Source organism: Heterodontus francisci, chromosome 23 (assembly GCF_036365525.1).
Source record: "Heterodontus francisci isolate sHetFra1 chromosome 23, sHetFra1.hap1, whole genome shotgun sequence".
NCBI classification, from domain to species: Eukaryota; Metazoa; Chordata; class Chondrichthyes; order Heterodontiformes; family Heterodontidae; genus Heterodontus; species Heterodontus francisci.
Genome location: NC_090393.1, coordinates 42,695,824 through 42,717,335, shown reverse-complemented (window position 1 = coordinate 42,717,335; position 21,512 = coordinate 42,695,824). Strand labels below are relative to the sequence as shown.

At 38.2% G+C, this 21,512-nt stretch overlaps 1 protein-coding gene across 3 annotated transcripts in view; it reads left to right on the top strand.

Annotated features, from left to right (window-relative positions):
* Positions 1-565: 565 nt before the first annotated feature.
* The window catches only part of LOC137382761 (mediator of RNA polymerase II transcription subunit 13-like), a 339,747-nt gene continuing 318,800 nt past the window's right edge, over positions 566-21,512 (top strand). For 2 of the 3 annotated variants that reach the window (XM_068055158.1, XM_068055157.1), the window contains exons 1-2: positions 568-1,127; positions 2,307-2,544. In XM_068055158.1, the coding sequence (XP_067911259.1) occupies positions 1,059-1,127; positions 2,307-2,544 (307 nt within the window). In that variant the 5' untranslated portion in view covers positions 568-1,058. Of the gene's footprint in view, positions 1,128-2,306; positions 2,545-21,512 lie in introns of all 3 variants that reach the window. The other variant, XM_068055160.1, reaches the window with a different exon arrangement.

Below are 21,512 nucleotides of genomic sequence, written 5' to 3'. Positions count from 1 at the left end.
AGGAATGCCCCTTGTTGACCTCCACAGGGGGACTTTCAACCAATTTATCGTTTTAATGGATGGCAACCATAACAGTGCAAACAAATAACAGCACATTTAAATATTAGTTTGGGCTTTAATTAAATTTTGAAGGAGGCTTTATAAAGGTCATTTTTAATGAATTTATCAGATTATGGCTGTGCATAGATTTGAACTGTTTAACGAAATTACCTTCTGATTTAGGAAAAAAAAGGTGCGAGGTGTTAACCTGCTGACAGAATGGAGCAAGTGCACAGCCTGCATCAGCAGCACAGGCCTGGTGATCTCTTCAATGGCCTAACGCGCTATTCAGCGCCACCACCGGGTCAGCAACGCCATAGCAACCAAATTCCATCCCATCCACCCGCGGAGCCGTGCAACCAGCCAGCCGGAGTTCGGTCGCTCTCGGTCCGGCGGCTCGTGCCCGACGCGAGGCCACGCCCCCTTGCCGGCGGGGGTGGGGTGGGGGGAGGGGCGAGGGGCGAGGAGATGCGCGTCGCCCATGTGACGCGGGGGCAGCCAATCCTTGGCGGGGAAAAGCCGCCCGCCTCAGCGCTGTCGCCATTACGCTGCCTGCTTGTGTCTGTCTATCTGTGTGTGTTATGTATGTGAGTGAGTGAGTGAGAGAGAGAGAGAGAGAGAGAGAGAGAGGAGCAGCCTTCAGTGGATAACTGGCGGCGGCAGCAGTAGCGACTGATTTTTCTTCTAACTTGGGAGGTGTACGACGAAGAAGAAGACAGCAACACCACAAAAAATATATAATCATCAAAGCTGAGGGAGCCTCTTGAATTAAAGCGGCGGACGTCACTCCTTCCATCACTCTGGAGAGATTTTCTTTTAGTTACAATTCTTAAAATATTTATTCATTATTTTTTTCTTGTGGTGGTGGGCGGAGGAGGTTGAGGAGGAGGAGGAGGAGGAGGAGGAGGGGGGGGGGGTGATTGTTTCATCCCTCCCGGATCTATCCAGATATTTTTGTTTTTTGCAAAGCAAGACGGAATCTTTAATTCGACCTCCGGAGAGAAAGTCATGCACGGAGCATGACTGCAGCAAACTGGGTGGCCAACGGTGCTAGCTTGGAGGACTGCCATTCGAATTTATTCTCTCTGGTGAGTGTGTGAGACATGAGAGAGAAAGAGAGGGGCCCTAGGCTGTGTGGGAGCAGCCATTTTCTACTAATGGCTTAGCATAACCGTTTACATGGCCTTATTTTCCTGTCTGGAGTTTATTCCCTGCCCCCCCCCCCCCCCCCCCGCAACTATTTTTAATGTTTACGCCCCTCCTCCTCCTCCTCTTCCCCCTCCCCCTGCTAAAAGTCTCCACTACGTATTGCATTTTATTATTTTCCCTTAACGGAGCTGGAAGCTTTTAATCCACCATCTTGAACTGGAAAAATGTCTGCATATTTCAAGCCGAATTAAAGCGTGTCTTTTTATCGGCGGGGGGGGGGGGGGGTAGTGTTTAATCGCTACATGGCAACTGATACTGTTTGCCGTTTACATGGCATTTATTTGGTGTATTGTCTTGTTCCCACCACCACCGCCGTCTTTAGATTTTCCGGTGCACGTCTTTTTAATGCTCCTGTCTGTAGTCATAAATCATGTCTCTTGTCTGAAGTTTTAATGTGTTTTTTTCTGCATTCGTCTTGTAGTTCTGAAATTTTGTTTCCTCCACTCTAATCTGTTTCGTTTCAATGCATCATTTAATCCAGTTTTTTAAATAATCTTGTCACCTTAATGTTGAAACCATCTTAAATGTTCACGACGGATTCTATTTAACGCCTGCACACAATTTACATTTCCTTATTGCGTGCTTTGCAGAAACATATTCTTCCCTCATGTTCATGTATTGTGGATTACATCTTTTTAAAATCGTTTGTGCTTGTTGAGCGTTTCATTCATATAAAAGTACTGAATACGAGAAACCTTTTTAAATTACTTTTAAAAATATAGTTAATTCATGTGACAGCTTTCCTGTGGAGATTTTGTGCATTTTTATACTGTACTATTTATATTCAGTATTTAAATATCAACTCTTGATGGATCAAAATATATTCGTTTAAGAAATAGCTATCGAGTTGGTTGATAGTGTCAATGATTAAATTTTCTCCCTCATTTATATATTGTAATTGATTACAATTGTAATCATATTTTGACATGTCGATATATGATCTTAAGCATCTCTGCCAAAGTTCAAAATGTCATCCTCAACCCAATTAATAGATTTAGATTTAAATGGTGATCTTAAGTTTTTCTTGGGACTTTTTTAACATGTTTCTCAACCAACAGGCTGAACTAACTGGCATCAAATGGCGTAGGTACAGTTTCCAGGGTCTAGGGGGCTGTGGTCCCATCATCTCAGCACCAGCTCAGGATGATCCTATTCTGCAGACCTTTATTAGATGTCTACAGGCCAATCTGCTTTGTGTGTGGCGACGAGATGTGAGACCTGAAGCCAAGGAATTGTGGATTTACTGGTGGGGAGAGGAGCCGAATTTAGTTGATATAATTCATCATGAATTACGAGGTGAGTTCCATCTTATTCAATAAAATGGCTGTACTGTTGGAGGAGTTTCCATGATTGATTACTGCTTCTCTGGTATACACAATGTCTAACATTTTGAAGAGGCATGTTCAGTGGATCAGATCTTTAAGAGGATTTTTTTTCCTTGCAAAGCCATCTCAAGTGCTTATTTGATTATTTCTGGGTTGTTTAAAAATGCTTTTATGACTGTTAATTGCAGATAGGTTCCTTTACATATGCATAGAATTTTTTTCAGTAATTTAAACGAAAAATGCCTTCTAGGATTTTCACCAAGCTATCGGAACTGGCAGAGACTTTGAATAGAATACCTCTTCTAGAACTGTTAACGGTGACATCTGAAATTGATTTGTGCTGGTTGTTGACAGTCTTGTGTGTGTGTGTGTATATATATAAATTATAGAATGTGACATATTTGTAGAAATTTTGTCCACTCGCTTGCAAAAGCTTGTGTTGATTCTTGTGTTGTGCATATTTTGGGTGCTTTGAGTTCAAATAGTGATGCATTGTTTTAACAGTGGCATTGGCGGGTAGTTTACAGCTTTTGGTCTCTGGAAAGCTCCAGAGAGGCCTACTGCAAGGTAATTTGACTCTGTCAGCAGGATAGTTGTATACTATTTACTGAGAAAATTCTTAGAATTCCTCGCTTTTGGCTCTCATTCTCCTTCAGCTTTAAAATGTTATAATTTACTTGTTTCACGTACATAGTTTGCCTTTACTACAGTAACATTTTTTGCAGTATTTGCACACCAGATGTAACTGATGCTTCAGTTAATTTCTGTGAAAGAGTGATTGCTTATTTGCATATGAAAAATGCCACCAAATCGAATAGGAACTTGGACTGCTCTGTGAAGGTTTTCTGGATAGTGAATTTAGCAACCTGGAAACACATTTCAGCTGTTGGGGAGCCCCCATACCCAGATATCAAACACTTAGCAAGAAACTTGTGCAGGATGCTGTGGTAGATGGCAGCTGTGCATTTTTGTTATGTAGCGGCATGTTATGGCTGCGCTACTTAAATCTGTTTGCACACTTGAGTGAAGAATAGTAGAAGTAATGTAAATTAACGATATAATGTAGCTGAAATATTCTTGAATATAATGAGTCAATAAAACTGTTCTATCACGAGAGAACCTTTTATAGGAATACTCCAATCCCTTGCCAAAACTTAAGTATTAGTTGGGGAAAAGTTAGTAGCCAGCAGTTTCTTGTGAATTAAGACTTCACACATGTTATCTATACAATCTGGTTGGAAATGTGTTCTGGTGACTATCTAGTTTTATTTTGACCTTTGGGTTCTATTGTCTTGAATCTTTGTGGACCTTGTACTTTTGTTCTTTATATTTTCATAAATAGGTGTTGAACCATGATTGAAGGAGGGTTATACATTGTGAATACAAAATAAAAATGGTTGGCTTATCCCATTTTTAACCTATGTGCAGTTTCCACTTGTGGTCTTTGTAATTAAACCTTTTAGTTTTCTTTTAATATCGGTACAGGAATCTGGGTACTGGTTGTACATCAACTGTGAGTTGATAAATTCTGAAATTAACCTGAAACTAGATACATAACATTAAAACCATCAATGTATCTTGGCTACTTGGTATCTTATGAAATTATTGTAGTAAGCCAGGTGAAAGTATGAAATATTCTGAAAATTGAAGATTAAACTCATGAGGATGGTAACAGTTGCAGCATTCTATAATGGGGTTTAAACATAAATACTAAAACCACAATAAAACTGTTCTGGTAAACACCATCTTTGTCACTAGAGTGACACTGACGTAAGCATTTTGTGGTTGAGGAAATATGCCTTTGCTGTTTTCCTATTACATCTGACCTGGGTTAGATTAATCTGGATATTAAAATATTAATGCACTGCTTTTTAACACTCCTGTATTTCTTGTTTGTGTCAATTCTCTGCTTTCTCTATATTACGCATGGTTATTTGATATTGGTCCTAGTTATGGGGTAGGGGGCGCTTATGGATGGAGGAAAGACTTGCAAACCCATTTTTAAAAAACTTTCACTTCTAAGTTTTGTAAATGAGCAGTCAATGCTCCAATTTTGTAAGTCAATACATTATAATTTTTGATCCCTCAACCTGAATTTTCTAACTGCATTATATATCCTCCTTTTATCTTCAGCCCAGTAGTGTGTTTGTATGTTTATATGTTATTAAATCTGCCTTCACTGAAGTTTAGTGGAATTTTACTGGTTCCAAATGTATAAATGCAGAAGTTGAAATGTTAGTTACATTGAGTGTTGTTGCCTTAATGAAGCAAATTGTTGGTGACTTTTGCTAAGTTGAATTATAATATCTTGAAATCAGATTTTGTAAATTTACTAGTTGCTTAAAAATACCAGACTAAACATTTTGTAAAGCTCTTTATTTATGGTCTGAATATTTTTTTAAATATTAGCCTGTGATTACTTTTATCTGCAGAGTGGCTTCTTATGCCCATTGTTTATTATTTTCCCGAAAACTCATTAGCATCTAGTGGTTAACTCTACCCAGGTATACTTAATAGGTATCAGATTTTTTTAGCTTCTTGATAAACTTTAAGCAGTAAAACTGCAGTTGTGAAATAGCTTGATGGCTTGCCGCAGTAAGGTTTTATAGTTGAGCTTGTAGCTGTGATTTGCATCTGTTAGCACAAAGCTTCTCATTGGAGAGCTATAGAGATATTTGTAATATAGTGTGCAAAATATGTTTGATGTGCTTGAATATTGAGACATTTTGGAGTTGCTTAAAGGAACTGAATTTAAATGTCAGGCCATAGTGTGCTGCTTACACTGTGGGTGGAGCTTTTAAGCATGCAGAACTGTATGTGTATTAAAACCAAAGTGCTGGAAATAGTCAGCAGGTCAGGCAGCATGTGTGGAGAGAGAAGCAGTGAATGTTTCAGGTCTGTGACCTTTCATCAGGTCACAGACCTGAAATGTTACCTCTGTTTTTCTCTCTCCATAGATGCTACCTGACCTGCTGACTATTTCCAGCACTTTGGTTTTTATTTCAGATTTTCACCATCTGCAGTATTTTGCATTTATTTTACTGTATGTGTATTGTCTGTACAGTATTATTTCATCTCCATTCACACCAAAAGCCATTTCAGGGGTCACAAACATTTCAGAATTTAGGACAGATGCAGGTATTAACACCAAGGAATTTTATTATTGTAAAGGAAATCAGTTGCAGGTAAAAATGCAAAATGCATTAATGAATCGTTAATTTCAATCTTTGTTTAAAGTGTGTAGCTTTTTCTTTGGAATTTTATCAAAAGTCAATAAACAATTTGGCGAATCTGTATGAGTCTTTATATTGAGGATAATTGTATATTTTGAGGTTAGCTTTTCAGGGGACTTGCGGGGGCGGGGGGCGCGCTCCTGTTCTAAAGAAAAGGAAACCCATTGCACATAGTGTTTATATTTAGTTACTAGTTGATCTGCCATAGTATTGCGTACAGCAAGTTAGCAAATTGTCACTGTGACTTGTCTCTGATGTTGATTTACTATTTTCTCCTCTCTGTCTCTGTGTGTGTGTGTGTGTCTCGAACTTTTTTTTTTGTTTCCCCCTCTTTCCATTTGGATGATGTGCTGGGGAAATCATCTAAGAATGACTGCAGAATCCCTGCCTTCAAACCTTTTTGTGTTTACCCTTCTATCCCTCTTGTCTCCTACCCATTCCCTTTCCTACCATTCCTTCATTACTTTTACCTCTCCCACTTTGAACCACCTACCCAGTAATCTTCCATCTCCCTTGCTGCACTTCTGCTGACCTAACCTTTTAACACTCCATGTACTCTCTTCACTTGCCCTCTCCAAGGCTGGGTGTTTGGTTTATATTTTGTAACGGATTTTAAAATCTAATTACTACTGTATAGCCTAAAACCTGTATCCATTCAAGCTTTTTGAGTTTCACTCTAGCCACCAAATGACAAACAGACAGCTTTGTTGCAGTCAGGGTTATTCTGTGGGAATGACATTTGCTGTGATGGAACACTTGATTGTTGTTTTATTTCCAGATTTCTCTGCAGAGCTGTCAGGTTTTTGTTGGTTAAAATGTATGTTGAAACTATTTCAATAAGGGATGTCATGGATTGCAGAGACATTACAATTTTTCAGTCCAATTATTGGGAGAGCTTTTCTTCCCACCTGCTACCAAAAAACCCACATCTAGCCAATAACAGTGAGTATCAGTAATGTAGGCTTTTTTCAAAATATTGTTTGTGATTGTTCAGCATAGTCTCTTAAAATGTAACTTGCCAACGTGTGAAAAATAAGCAGTTCATCGTATCTCTTGCTGGGGGAGGGTGTTGTGTTTTTTGTAAACACGGAAAAAGTGACCCTGGTATTTCAAATCTAAGTGTATGTTTTTGTCTGTGCAGTTTTATAGTATCTAATTTTATCTATTGTGGTTTGAGTCTGATCTAGATGCTCCATTCAGCAGTTGAGGGGCTGTATGTTTTTTCTGCCATCTAAACAATAGAGATGGAATGTATAGCTTCAGTAATGGTGTTTCTTATAAACGTTTCAAGAATGTTTTTGCATTGTTGTGGCAGATCATTAGCACAATAACCTAATTGGTAGCTCGTTGTAGCGTTCTGTTTTTTCATATGAGCCTTCCTAGCAAATGCTCCTGAATTGTAATATGTCACGGACTAAAATTAGATCCAGCATGTCCTTTCTTGACAAAAACAGATTTGAGTAGTTATCTCACTTTTGGCATTTTTACTTTAGGATCTTGGTCTTCCCTGTTTTTAGCCCATACATTTGTAAACTTTCTCTGACTACAGGAATAACAATATTTTGCAAGCATCATAATTTTTCTTTTATTTTGGCGACTGACACCATTAATATATTAAAAATTCTGTTGGATCCTAAGTTTTGTACCCACAAACTTGAACTGCATCCTTATCATGCACAGGAAATGGTTGTAAAACTGTTTGAAGACTTGTGTTTCCAAAGTGAGAGCAAGATTGGATAATGAACTTTGTGTAATAGGTTGCATTTTTGGCACTCTGCAAATTCTGAAGTTACATAGGCATTATACAACATATTTTCATAGCTTTATTTTGCTATAATGAAAACAAATTCTTTGTTTACAATGGATGCCCGTTAAGCATTAAGATTCTAAAGATTGTTTCAATCATTAGAAAAATAATTCTAAATTGTTTTAAGCATTTTGAGAAAATGTAAATCTTCTCATTTGGATTATGAATAAAAGCTAGAGCTTTCCTATAGTATCATTGTATTATGGTAACTATAACATTTTGCTGTAATTTTATTAATACATTTTAACAAGAGTAGCTCTGTGAAGTTACTCATCTTGTTTGTAATGGAGTCTCAGTAAATTAAATTTGATAGGGGAATACTGCCCAGGGCATTGGGATTCAATGACTACCTTTTTACTGAAAGTAACCTTTGAGAACTTTATTCAGCAGAAAAATCACAAGATCTTAGTTTAATGTTGCTTGTGCATCTTTTATTTCTCCCCGATTTCTGTCCTGCTCCTCCTTTCCTGTTTCCACGTACCCCCTTCCCAACTGAGCATTGTCTCCAAAATTGCAAGGTTGTCTGTTGGTGTCTCTGGGGTGGAATTTGACATGTCTTTTGGTCTGCAAACTAAGTTATTAGGCATCTCAAAATTCTTTTATATTGACATAATGGGAAACTATTGGTGCTGGATTGTAAGTAACCTGTTAAATTTTCAACGGTGGCAGATTTTCAAGAGGTGGGGCAGTGAGGGGTAGGGAGATGGTGCAGAGAGCAAGTGGAATCTGGCAATTTATTTTAAAGATTTCATAAATCTTTAAATGTTGACAGATAATATTGATGTGTTCTTGTCAACATTGTGTGGCATTAGTACCCTTTTTGCATGACCTTATGGATCAAGGACTTGATCTGTTCTGTCAACCGTCACTTGTGAAAATGCTCATTATAAAGTGTCTATATTTTATTAAAATACAGAGTGTTGTACTCTAATCACTAGGTTCAGATGATCATTACCTACGAAACCTTTCTCTGTTCATGAATACCTTTTCATTAATTACTTGAAGCTCACTCCCTGATTTCTTTGTTTGCCTACTACAGAATGTAGTTTGTATGCATTTTGAGGAAAAAGGTATATAGGTGTTCTTCTGTAAACTTAATTTTTAAATATACCTCGTATCATTAGCCCTCCTTTCACCTCGATTAAAATGGATAGGTTTGTTGGATTGAAGATTCAGATTGGGTAAAGTCGTAAGATTTTCTAAAAGTTTTGAGGGATGTTGCATGTTTATCTTTTGCTTAAAATTCTATATTTGTTTTGATGAAAATAAATTTGATTTTTCAGTGGTGAACCTATTGTTTGTCTACAAATTGGCTGCCGTAAACTGTTGCTAAATTCTAGTTCCACTGAAAAGTCCAAACGTTGGAGCTGATGGTTTAGTTTAGTTTTAGTTTAGAGATACAGCACTGAAACAGGCCCTTCGGCCCACCGAGTCTGTGCCGACCATCAACTACCCATTTATACTAATCCTACACTAATTCCATATTCCTACCACATCCCCACCTGTCCCTATATTTCCCTACCACCTACCTATACTAAGGTTAATTGGCAATTATAAATTGCCCCATCAACCAGCAAGTCTTTGGCATGAGGGAGGAAACCGGAGCACCCGGAGGAAACCCACGTAGACACAGGTAGAACTTGCAAACTCCACACAGGCAGTGCTCAGAATTGAAACTGTGCTGCTGGTGCTTCCAGTGCAGTTCAGCCAAAGCAGCTCAAAAGTTCGAATTTCAAGTGCAAATTGAGTGTTCGTGATCTTTTGTGCCAGTTTAAAAAACATTGTGCTGGAAACCAGTCCTGCCCTCGGAACTGGCCATGCCCCCAGATCAAGTTAGTCACCGTGGCAAGTTTTTGCATGTTGATGAAACAATTGTCGATTCTGCTGTTAATGTTCTGTTAATCTTTTCACAGTTTACTGTGCTTTAATCAGATTTTTAAGTTGTCATTTCAGGAAAGGTCAAAAATTAATTTTCAGTGTTTTTAATGTTGAATCGATTCAGATTAGTTGATCTTGCAAGATTGTAAAGGTTCAGATGCATAAATGGCTTCATTGAAGATTCCCGGCCAATGCAACTGTATTTTAGGGTGGCACAGTGGCGCTGTTGTTAGCACCGCAGCCTCATAGCTCCAGTGACCCGGGTTCAATTCTGGGTACTGGCTGTGCGGAGTTTGCAAGTTCTCCCTGTGACCGCGTGGGTTTTCGCCGGGTGCTCCGGTTTCCTCCCACAGTCAAAGACTTGCGGGTTGATAGGTAAATTGGCCATTGTAAATTGTCCCTAGTGTAGGTAGGTGGTAGGGAATATGGGATTACTGCAGGGTTAGTATAAATGGGTGGTTGTTGGTCGGCACAGACTTGGTGGGCTGAAGGGCTTGTTTCAGTGCTGTATCTCTAAATAAATAAAATAAATAAAATTTGAAGTTACTAGATGGAAGGGAACAGTACACTCCCTAGAATTTCAGTAAGATGGAGTGGTGGGCACATTAATGTTGTATTAGCTTTATTTGAATGGCACAGCAGCACGATTAAATACTTTGTCCATCCAATTCCGCGAATAAAATTTTGCACTGTGTAACAGCAATAGAGGGATGAGTTTGTGTTGATAAATTAAGAGTGATACAAGGGAATGTATTGACACATTTTAAAATGTAGTGGCTTGTGTGTCTCTTTTAATCATTGTTCTAGATAAGCACAGTTGCTGCGCTGATCATTTCTTGGAGGGGAGCACATTGATGCACCCAAATATCTGTACCAATAGAATGTTCTACTTCCAGCTCTAATTCTGCTTATTTTGTGTTGCTGCAAAGTAAAGTATCAACATAACTTTGGGGTTGTATCCTACAGTAGTGGGATATTTGTAGGGAGGCTGTCACACACAACTTGTGCTTTCCATTGCATTCAGTATAACTCCAGTAAACGTGAAGTAGAGTTTAAAAAGTGCTCAGTGTTCTGTTGCACATGCTGAATCTTTTGTAAAATGAACGAGAATATTTTGAAAATGTGTGGACACTCCTGTCTGTGTGCTCAAAATTTGTCCTTTGTTATTTTCTGGTCTCTAGTGCAATTTTAGTTCTACCCAAGTGCTCCTGGCTTCAAGTTGATTTTGTGGTCTCAAGTTGTTATTATTGAAAACCGTCTTGGTACACCCTATTTTTCTCTTGCACACACTCTTGAAACAAACCAAATTGATGCTCTGACAAGGTTATCGCAGCCTATGCATTTGGGACAGCTGCAAGATATTTGGTATTTAATGACTCATAACTTGTTTGTAGTAAAAGTGTATTTGACTTGCAATCTCCCAGAATCTCTCTAGGTTCTGGGGCACAATCTGAGGATTTTGGCTCACATTTCGACCATTTCCAAATAACACTGCTAATATGTATATTTTCACATGTTTAGACTTTGCTCAAGGAGCTGTAACAAGTTTGGAGTACTTTTTTTTTGTATCAAATGTTTTTCAGGTTGGGAAAAATCAATAAGGCTACAAGAATGCCTTTCGTACTGTAGTTGATTCTGAATTGATGTGTAGTTAGTTTGGAAAGGGATGTTATATTTAGGATAGAATTTCTGTAGAAGACTAAATTTAAAAACAATTTAAATTAGCTGGAACAAAAATCACACTCTTGTTTCAGACGACTGGCGATATTAGTATGTGAGCATTTAACACATTTGTGTAACCCTTGTCTCCCACTTAAACCATTTTAAAATAGGCCATTGTTATTAGTAAGTTTCATGTAATTTCTTGCAGGCTAACAGAAATGATAAGGTAACAGCAAAATACTGCGGCTGCTGGAACTCTGAAATGAGAACAGAAAATGCCGGAAATACTCAGCAGGTCTGGCAACATCTGTGTAGAGAGAAACAGGGTTATCTTTTCAGGTCTGAGACCCAAGTCACAGACCTGAAACGTTAACTCTGTTTCTCTCTACACAGATGCTGCCAGAAATAAGGTGTTGAGCTAACCTTATAATGAGCAGTAAGAACAAAAACTTATATAGTGCCTTTCATGGTACAAAGAATTCCGATGCATTTCATTCTGGCAAGAGCAGAGGGAGAGAATCCAGTAGTCAGGAAGAAGTGCTGAAGGGTGATGAGAAATGACCAAAGGCGTGGCAGTGAAACTGATGGTTTAGGAAGAGAACCTGAAAGTGCTGAACTTCAACTGCTGCAGGCTTTGTCGCTGGTTGTGGAGGTGGGTGGGGAATGAACAGATGACCAGATTTGAGAATGAGGGGTGGAGCAACTTGCTCCACCCATGTGAAGTGATGCCATGGGCAATTGGTCAATGAAGGCTTTTGAAATCAGTGCTTTGGGATGGGGAGCCAGTGGAAGTTGGTAATGGCAGAGATGATGGTAGGCAGAGGTTAGTACAAGTTTTGGTAACATTTAATGTTTGAATATTTTAACTTTTGTACATAAGATTGGGCATATTTGGAAGTAACTGTGCACATTTGGTTCAATATTTTTTGATGTAGTCTGTGTTTAGCCAAAGTCAGTTGTACTGCTTTATTCTGTACGTAGCTTGCATCAATTTAAATTTCTGTGGGTATTGATCAATGTAATGTAAGCAGTGAATCTAAATTTGACCGGCTCCGTTCTGTTGATTTTTCAGTGGCCTTTAGAGTAAGCAAGCAAGCTGAGATTTAAGTTATAAAGCTCAGGTTCTAAAGGCAGATCTTAATTTCTGTGGACAGAAATGTAGGCATTTTGTCCAAGACCAATATACTGAATGAATATATCTGACAACGCATTGCATATAACAGTTAATTGCTGTGAGCTAATTTAGTTTTTCCTAGTTGTGAAATATCTGCCCAGTTTTTTTTTCTCTCCAGGAATCACAATAGCCTTTAGTAATTTTCCTTGATATTTTTGTGGTGCATGACAACCATTCTGGCCAATTGTTTGATTCAGTTAATGACAAATCTTTAAGTAAACTTCTGAAGAAAAACAGGATGGTGACTATTGGCAAGTCTATAAAAGGGACTTGAAGTGGGTCGCTTTTTTTTTTTGAAGTAATGTTTTACTATTTTCTCCTGTTTTCTGCCATGGTCTCCCAGAACTTGCAAAAGTTATAGCTGAGTAAATGTATGATCCTTCCAGCCAATTTTGCCATTTGCTAAGAGATGCACGAGAGCATCCTGTGTTGACTCCACCACACCAATGGTAAACATGTCCAAAATGTCCCAAACCAAATAGCAATAACCTACTCAATGGTGGTTTTTTGAACCACCTTTATAACTCAACTTTTGATTTGTGAAGTGTAGTCTGTCTTGTAGGAAACATGGCAGCCCAATTTATGCACAACAAGGTCCCACAAACAGCAATGAAATAAATGACTGGATAACCTGTTTTTAGGTGATTGAAAGATAAATGTTGGCCAGGAGACTGGGAGAATTTCCCAACTCCTCTTCAAATAGTGCCCTGAGATCTATTACATTGAACTGAGAGCTGACGGGGCCTCAGTTTAACACCTTCTCTGAAAGGCAACACCTCCAATAGGACAACACTCCTCAGTGCTGCCCTGGAATGTCAACTGAAATGTAGGAGTGAGGCTTGAACCCGCAACATCTCGACTGAGGCGAGAATGCTACCACTGAGCCATGGCTGACTCGATCTAATTATTCTTGTGCATCAATTTTTGTGCTGTATCTTAATTGATTTAATGCACCATGACCCTGACTACATTTCTGTTGCTGCTGTTTGTTTCGGTTCAAGAAATTTGCTGACGACATAAAGCTTCATGAAACTGTTTAAAGTATTCCAAATTAAAATTAGGTCTGTGACTTGAAAGCAAAACTGCAGCACTTGTTGCCAGTGACTATAGTCTGAATTATATCATCTATACAGTCGAGAGCCACATTTGTATGTTTATGTTGAAACAATTGGTTACAGCTTCTTTAATCTCACCAAACTTGTAAAGTTATTCTACATAAAAAAAGAACTCACAAAGCAAATGAAGCTCAGTGAGCTTCCTGGGTTTCTTGTGAAATAGCAACACTACTAGGCCTTTTTAAATAAGCATTTTATTGTGTCTGGTTTCCAAAATCTTTCTGGTCTTGGAAGTTTTTGCTTCAAAATCATTTTTTAAAAGTCATGTAAAACCAGAAGTGAAGTGAATATATTAAGTATGCCTAGTCCACAGATGTACAGTATCTGATCATCTGCCAACTCTTGTCTCCATTGCCTTTCAGCTTTACTGTTGTAATCTTAACAGTACCGCTATTTAGAGTTTATACATTCAAATGCCTTATTTGTGTTATAGCCTTGTGCGGCATTATTGAATGTATTCTATGGACTTCTTAATTTCTCTCCTCTTCACCTTTTCTAGGTTTGAATGGATAGGTTGTCTGTCAAACCAGGGGAGAGCATGTCCCTGTCTCTTGGAAAATGCGATGGTTGAATGGCATTCACATGGCACCTTTTTCCAACGGTGCTGGCAACCTGTAGTATACTGCATCCTGTGATTGTACCAATGCAGATTTGGACAATTTCAACTGAGTAAAATTAGCTTGGTAAAAGCATCTTTTCGTATGATATAGGAACATGAAGTACAGGAAGGTCTACAGTTTGATGTTTATGGTTTTAGTTAAGCTCAGATGGGACTATTAAACTTGCAGCACAGTTTGTCTTGTTGCACCTAGACCATGGAGTTGAAAAATCAGTACAGTACCTGGTCTTTATCAAGTAATCTTTGCTGGAGGTTGGTGTGTGCGTTACACATGAAGATAAAATGTTGCTTTGTTGTCATGCTGCCCATGGTTGAATATCTTGCTGATGCTGTGTATATATGTTTCTATGTAAAAATCAATTTCTAGATGCAAGACAGGGATATAACTCTCCAACACTATGGGAAAAATTGAAGCAAGTTTGAAGACTTGGGAGTTTCTTCAAAAGGGGTGGGACGGCTGAAGTACGCAACATCTTTTTGGAGCATCATAATTGGTGAAAAATGCTGTTGGGAGTATAATTATTATATAAATGCGTCATGGTGTTAGTTTATGGATAGCTTAACATGCCTTCCAATCATGTATAGTTTGTTTTGCCTTGCATTCTCAATAAGGACACTTTTATAGTCTAATTTATAATGGTAATTATTGCTAGGATGAAAAATTTTAAACTGCTTATTAATAAAATGGTATGGTTGAATGTGAACTCTTTATGCAACCTTGCCTATATGAAGTTAAATGGAAATTTGTATTGTGGTAGCTGAAATACTTTTACAGGATTCTCTCGTCTCTGAAGAAACATTCTTCGTAACTACATTTCTAATGGCATTTTACTCAGCTTGGTATGCACTGTGATTGCTAAGCTTTGCTATGGCTCAAGATCCTTAACACAGCTAGCTAGCATACCTTGTAAAATGTACTTGCTTGTAGTAGCCGATTTAATGAGCCAAGAGATAGCAATGCAAGAGCTGTTTTGTGTGAGTGTTTCCTAAATGATGTGAAACGTAACAGTTATATGCCTGGTAACATAGGAAATGTACTGTGTTTTCTCTTATGTATTCCACATTGGTAAGATTAGAAAAGGACATCCAAACTGCTGAAAGTAATAGTCAGCACAACCTGGGTTGGAGCTGTAAAATGTCATGTGTGGAAATCCTGACTTATAATGGAACATAAATCTCTCATTCTCTGAGATTGAGAGATTTATAGATGTTCCAGAATATACTGATGGAATGTCTACTATTAAAGTCAAGGTTTTTAACATTTTTAACATCTTTTGAAAATTGGCTTATTTGAATTTATGCAATTGGCTTTCTATTTCATTGGGAGTGGTAGCTTTGCATTTGCTCCTATGTGTGTGCTTGGCGACACTTTCAAATAAAAACAATATGCAGTTCACAGCTGCAGGTGCCATTTGAGAGACTGGAAAACTAATTTACATCACCTTTGTGCAGTCACTAGCATGTTAATAGGAAGAAAGGAGAGCAAATCTCAAAAGTTACACTCCCTCGGTGGGTTATGGTAACTTTATTGAGCAAATTTGTGTTTTTGGTCATTGTAACTTGTTTCAGTCAATTTGTGAGAAGGCTTGATCTGTATATTTATGTAGAATTTGAGACCTCATTTAAGTGAAACTGCACCACCTTTTATCATTTTGAACAACTGACATCTTCAGCTTGGAGAGGGAATGGAAGTGTCCACTTTAGCTTAAGTTAATGCTACTATGAATTATTCACACCAGTGTTAGGTTCTGGTTTTCAAAGCTCTTGTTTGTCTCTAAATATTTGGTTGTCATAAGGCATATACTTAGCAGCTGGATTAAAATTCAACAGCAAGTTGAACTTTTTTTTCATCTCGTATCGGTGCTTCTGTTGGATGACCTGTCTGAAATGGGAGGTTTGAAGTATCTCAAATGTAGAAATCTCATTGTGTCATTTGAAATTAGCATGCTTTGCTGTGAAGTTGAGAACATAAAAAAGGATATTACTGTTTTGAATTTGCTGTGTCATAGTGTTGGTTTTATTTTGAGTAGAACACAGCCCATCAGTTGCTTATTTGTTCAGATTGAAAGATTGTGGCGGATGAGTATAAGGTTGCATTGTCTTTTGAACTTAAATTAGCAGCTTGCCTTAAACAGTTTTTGATAGTTAAGTGACTGATTTTCTTCAAAATATTGTTTAGTTTTGTCACAGTTGCATTTTATGTTTCAAATCTATTGCCTTAGTTATTACTCATTTCTAGTGTGCTTAGTAAAATACTTATTTTGACAGTTCATACTGTGCTGTATGGGAGTCTTGCTTTATCAGGGTAACTAGATATAAATGCATTGATATCAGGAGTGACAATCCAGTCTGACTATTTTTATTAGCCAACCTCACCGCCTCAGCATCCACACACAGGTAAAATATAGTACCTCCACTACACTGCACCGCATACTTGCGGTTTGAACGTGGGACGTTTCTGGTCGTCACGTTGCTGCACCATGAATTTACAGGTACCCACCGAGCTCTTTATAAAAAAAAAAAATTAATTTCAAGTATAATTTTATTTTAGTGGTGGAAATATTTGGTGCAGAGGCTGCAAAGGATTATGCAAAATTATATAAAATTAGTGCAAAATCAAGTGGAAGTTAATTTAAACTCCATTTTTAACCAAAACATTTGTTTCCTTTGTAACCTTATAGAAAGATATGTTGATGCTGAAGAATGGAATGTTTTCCCACTCAGTTAGTGTACCAAGCACCTTTCATCTCAGTTATGGTGCGAAACTGTCCAAAGCTCCTACCGCTGCACCCTAGCAATGTGATTAAATCTTAACCATGAAAGAGCATTTTCCTGCTGCACTAGTTTAATATTTATATTTCCTGCATCAATCGTTATTGTGTGCTCTACATTTCCAAATATGTATTTGTGAGCAGTTTTGGTTTGTGTTTTTATGTTAACTGGGGTCTGAGCTGAGACTTTCATGGTAGGAATATGGAATTAGTGTAGGATTAGTATAAATGGGTGGTTGATGGTCGGCACAGACTCGGTGGGCCGAAGGGCCTGTTTCAGTGCTGTATCTCTAAACTAAACTAAACATTTCTAGCCAGGGGCTGGGTTAGGGGGAGGGTGGCGAGGCAACTGTCAACCTGGGTTTTGCCCTGAATTCAAGACTATGTTCCATAGATGCACTAAACTTAAACAGGACCATACTTATAACCTAATGTGCATATCATATACATAAAATTGTACTTTTTAAAATAGTAATTGTGCTAAATTGATTCATGCTATCTTGACCAAATGAAAGAAAGCACAAGTCCAGGGATATATGTTAAAGGTTTGCCTGTTCCATATATCAATCACTTCAATTGTACCCTTCAATGCAAATAAATACTGATCCTAACTATCCAAGGTGAATATAGCAGGCTTTCTTACATTAGGTAAAGTACAGTTTTTGGAAAACTTTTTTAAAAAAAAGTATTAAAACAAAGGTGCTGGAACTTTGTAAGATGTTGAAATATTTTATTACTAGTTTGGTCATTCTTTTTGTTGTAGGCAAAATTGTGATTTTTTTTTTTCCCCCTGTCTTCCTGCCCTTATTTTTAGTCATGTGAACAGATCCAGATGGTAATGTGAAGCGCTCAGCTACCTGTTTGCAGCATGAGTAGACAAAGGGATGCAGGCTATGCCGCCACTTTTCCGTCACTACAAAGTGACATGGCGAGTTGGAGTATTGTGAGGAAGGAGGCTGTCTTTGTTTGCAATTCCAATGCATTGCTGAGTCTAGTTTAAAGCTGCTTTATCTCTGTTTCAGTGGGATGTTTGTGCTGCCAATTTCTTGTGCAGCAGGTGGCAACCCCAGTATAAACCTGCCAGAATTGTTGGAGACAGCATCCAGAAACACCTGTTGTTACCTTGGGTAAAAATGGACCTCCTGGGCACGCTATAAACCGAACCAGAGCTTGATTGTATGTTGATAAATGTTTGGACACTCCCACTTGTGCTCTCAATCATTTAAAATTTACCAACTGGGAAAAATGATCTGCAATGGCAAAACAATGGCTTTTTCTTGTAAATACTTCTGAAACATTCTGCAATAATTTTGAATTGCTGTAGCTGATTGATTTATTAAAAAAAGTGGTAACTGTTTTCATCTAAATTGTGAAAAATGGAATGAGAGAGAGAACCCCAGGTTGCACTGCCAAGAGATTCTGATTTGCAGCCAGCCAACATAAACAAGTTGCTGCCTGCTGCACATGGAAACTGTAGCTAACCTTCTGAGATCTGTAGCTACAGTATAAAGGTAGTCTTACTGCCTGGCTGGGGACATCTGATTTAATATTTCTGTAGGTAAAAGTGAAAAATGAAATAAAAAGTTACTTGTTCACAGAACTCATGCCTTTATTTAGCTTGATAGCAAAGTTGCTTTTATTTAGCTTGGTAGCAAAGTTACACTATATACTGAATTTTTTTTGTAAGAAGGTTTTGTATAAGTGTTGGTCTGATACAACGTTTTGTGCCTCATTTTTGTGTGTACGAGGGAATCTGTTTGTCAAATCGGGCAACAGTCTCTTGATGCATGCGCCTCCTTATTTATGTGAATAAACCAATTGAGTTTTAAAGCTCATATCTAGAACTTTGCGCTCATTGCTGACGTATATTTTTTGTAGGGAATCACCATAGCGGCAGCGTTCCCTCCAGGTGTGCTGTGTGCGGCCTCACATCAATCTTGGGGAGCATGGGCAATGAACCTTTGGCATTGACTCAGCAACACAGAGCAGCCTGGAAATCGCAGGTTAATTGAAGCTGTGTAGATTAATGGCTAATTGGTGAGGCCAGATTGCATGAGTTTCTTTTCACTGTTTGGATTTTTAAAGTTGTTTATGATCTAAGTCCAGACTTCGAAGCTGTGTGCACTCTATCTGCTCCATTTGCATTTCACCTACTCTCCTGAAAGTGTGAACTCCTTCCTCCGGAAAGAGGAGCCAAGAGTTCAGGTGTGGGATCGATATGAGGAGGGGCATGAAGGGGCTGTGAAAGAGAGAATGGGGGAACGGGACTAAATGTCTCCCCAAAGGTGCATGCGTGTGCAGCAATTTGTAATGTACCGTGCATTGAAATAAACAGGCAGTTCACAACTTACTGAAAGCTCAGTGACTTAAAATGTAAGCTGGCCATTGACTAGAAAATAGTGCTCACAGGTGTTTGTAGCCTGTCCAGTACGAAGAAAAAAATTAGAGGGAGCACTGCATGGTGGTATTTGGGATTGCACAGTAGCCTAAGGGTTGGCACTACTATTTCATGCTCTCTGCTGAAACTGGGTATCTTTAGTAACTATTCCATTTGCAATACTAAAGATTACAGATGGAGTTTATTTCTCTGATCTTTCATTGTTGTGTGCAAAATAGCTACTGTAATATTTTGGTTGATGTTTTAAAAGCAATTTGAAATAATTGCTCTGGTGTGCCTCAAATATTTACAAAAAAGTGCTACTGTTTTGTGCTAAACTTGAGTTAACTGGATTTTTTTCTCTTTTCGGATCAATAGATTAATGAGAATCATTAGTCCATGTGTAGTAGTGCTGATCTGTTTGTGCTTAGTGTACAAGCTGACTGTAAAGTACTGTGAAAGAATTTTAATATTTGTGGATTTTTTGGGGGTAGTGCAGCATGGATAGCATACTTGCACTTTCAAATGTTATTTGTATGTTAATGTATTTTGCATAATCTAATTGAAGATTGTTATGCAGATTTTATTGGGATTTTTCCTTGAGAAGGACTTGCATTTGTTTATTGCCTTTCATGTCTTCGTAATGTCCCAAAGCATATTACAAGCAATGAATGATCTTTTGAAGTGCAGGAACTGTTGTTACGTAGACAAACATAGAAATTAATTTATGCATGGCAAGGTTCCAAATAGCAAATGAATGACTGAATAAGCACAGCTTATTCAATGTTGCTTGAGGAATAAATATTGCCAAAGACTGAGAGAACTGTAGAAAAATTACAGCACAGAAGGAAGCCATGCAGCCCATGGTGTCCATGCCGACTGGGAAAAAAAAAACTAGTTGCCTAATCTGATCCCACCTTCCAGCACCTGGTCCATAGCCTTGCTGGTTACAGCACTTCAGGTGCATGTCCAGGTACCTTTCAAAAGAATTTAGGGTTTCTGCCTCCACCACCATTCCTGGCAGTGAATTCCAGACACCTACCACCCTCTGGGTGAAAAAGTTTTCCTCAAGTCCTCTCTAATCTTTCTACCTAATCCTTCACCTTAAACCTGTGCCCCCTGGTAATTGACCTCCCTGCCAGGTGAAACAGGTCCTTCCTGTCTACTGTATCTAGGCCCCCTCATAATTTTGTACACCCCTATTAAGAACATGTGCTCCTCTTCGAATTGTGTACTTTTTTTTTCCAAGTCCACCTGAACAGGCTTTGGTTTAAAGACATTTGATGGCAGCTCCCACATTGAAGTGCATTCTCAGTATTCCATTTAGGTGTCAACATCAAATTAGTGCTCAACTTTATAGTGGGATTTGTTCTCTATCACAATTTCGTCTGAGCTTTCAGTATCTATTAGCTGTTTATAGCATTGTTGGATGGAAGAGATATTTTTTTGGTTATCTCCCTAGAGGAATCCGGACTGATTTTGAATGCTAGTTTCTAGGATTACTTGTGCAACCAATTTTTGGCACTCCCATAATGGAGTTTAGTGCTGTGGTCTGGTGCAAGAGTGGAGATCACTAGTTTGGAAAGTTAATCTTGAAATTTAGGGTAAGGAGGGAATGTTCTATATTAGAAATGTTCATTTAATTGGCAATAATGAGAACAAGATGTTGACAAATTCTATGTAATTATAAAAGGCTTGCATTGGTGTAGTAGCTTTTAAATATGTATGTTACACCTAGGGCTTCACACTAGTGGATATGCATGTAGCTTCTTTATAAGTGCTTAAAGGTCCACTATCTGCTCGGTTAACCAGAATGGTTTGATCAAATGTCATTAGATAGGAATGAGACATCTTCAGTATTTTCTTCCACAGCACTTCCCAGGTTGTTGCAAACCAGTCTCTTCTGAACAAAACAGCATGTCCACTTAAAATTAAAAAAAAAAGTAACCTGTGATGCTGCATTGACTAATGTAATTGGAGATTCACCAGTTTCCTTTATAGAGGCTAGGTCCAATTTCTAACAACCTGGAAATGCCTTATGAAATTACACATTGAGCATAGAAACGAGTTTGGAATTCTGTATTCACGTTATGTGTTTTCATTGTGGGCAATCAGATTAGGAAATCAATCAGGTGCTAGCTCTTGAATGAACTATCAAATTTCAACAACTTCCACAGAAACCTTCTTAAGTTTTTGTTAAATTAATGAAGCTTCACGCATTACTGTTGAATCAGCTGAGTGACAATTTGCTAATATGCTGTAACTTGCTCTGAAGCAATATTGAGCCTTTGAGAAGACAAATT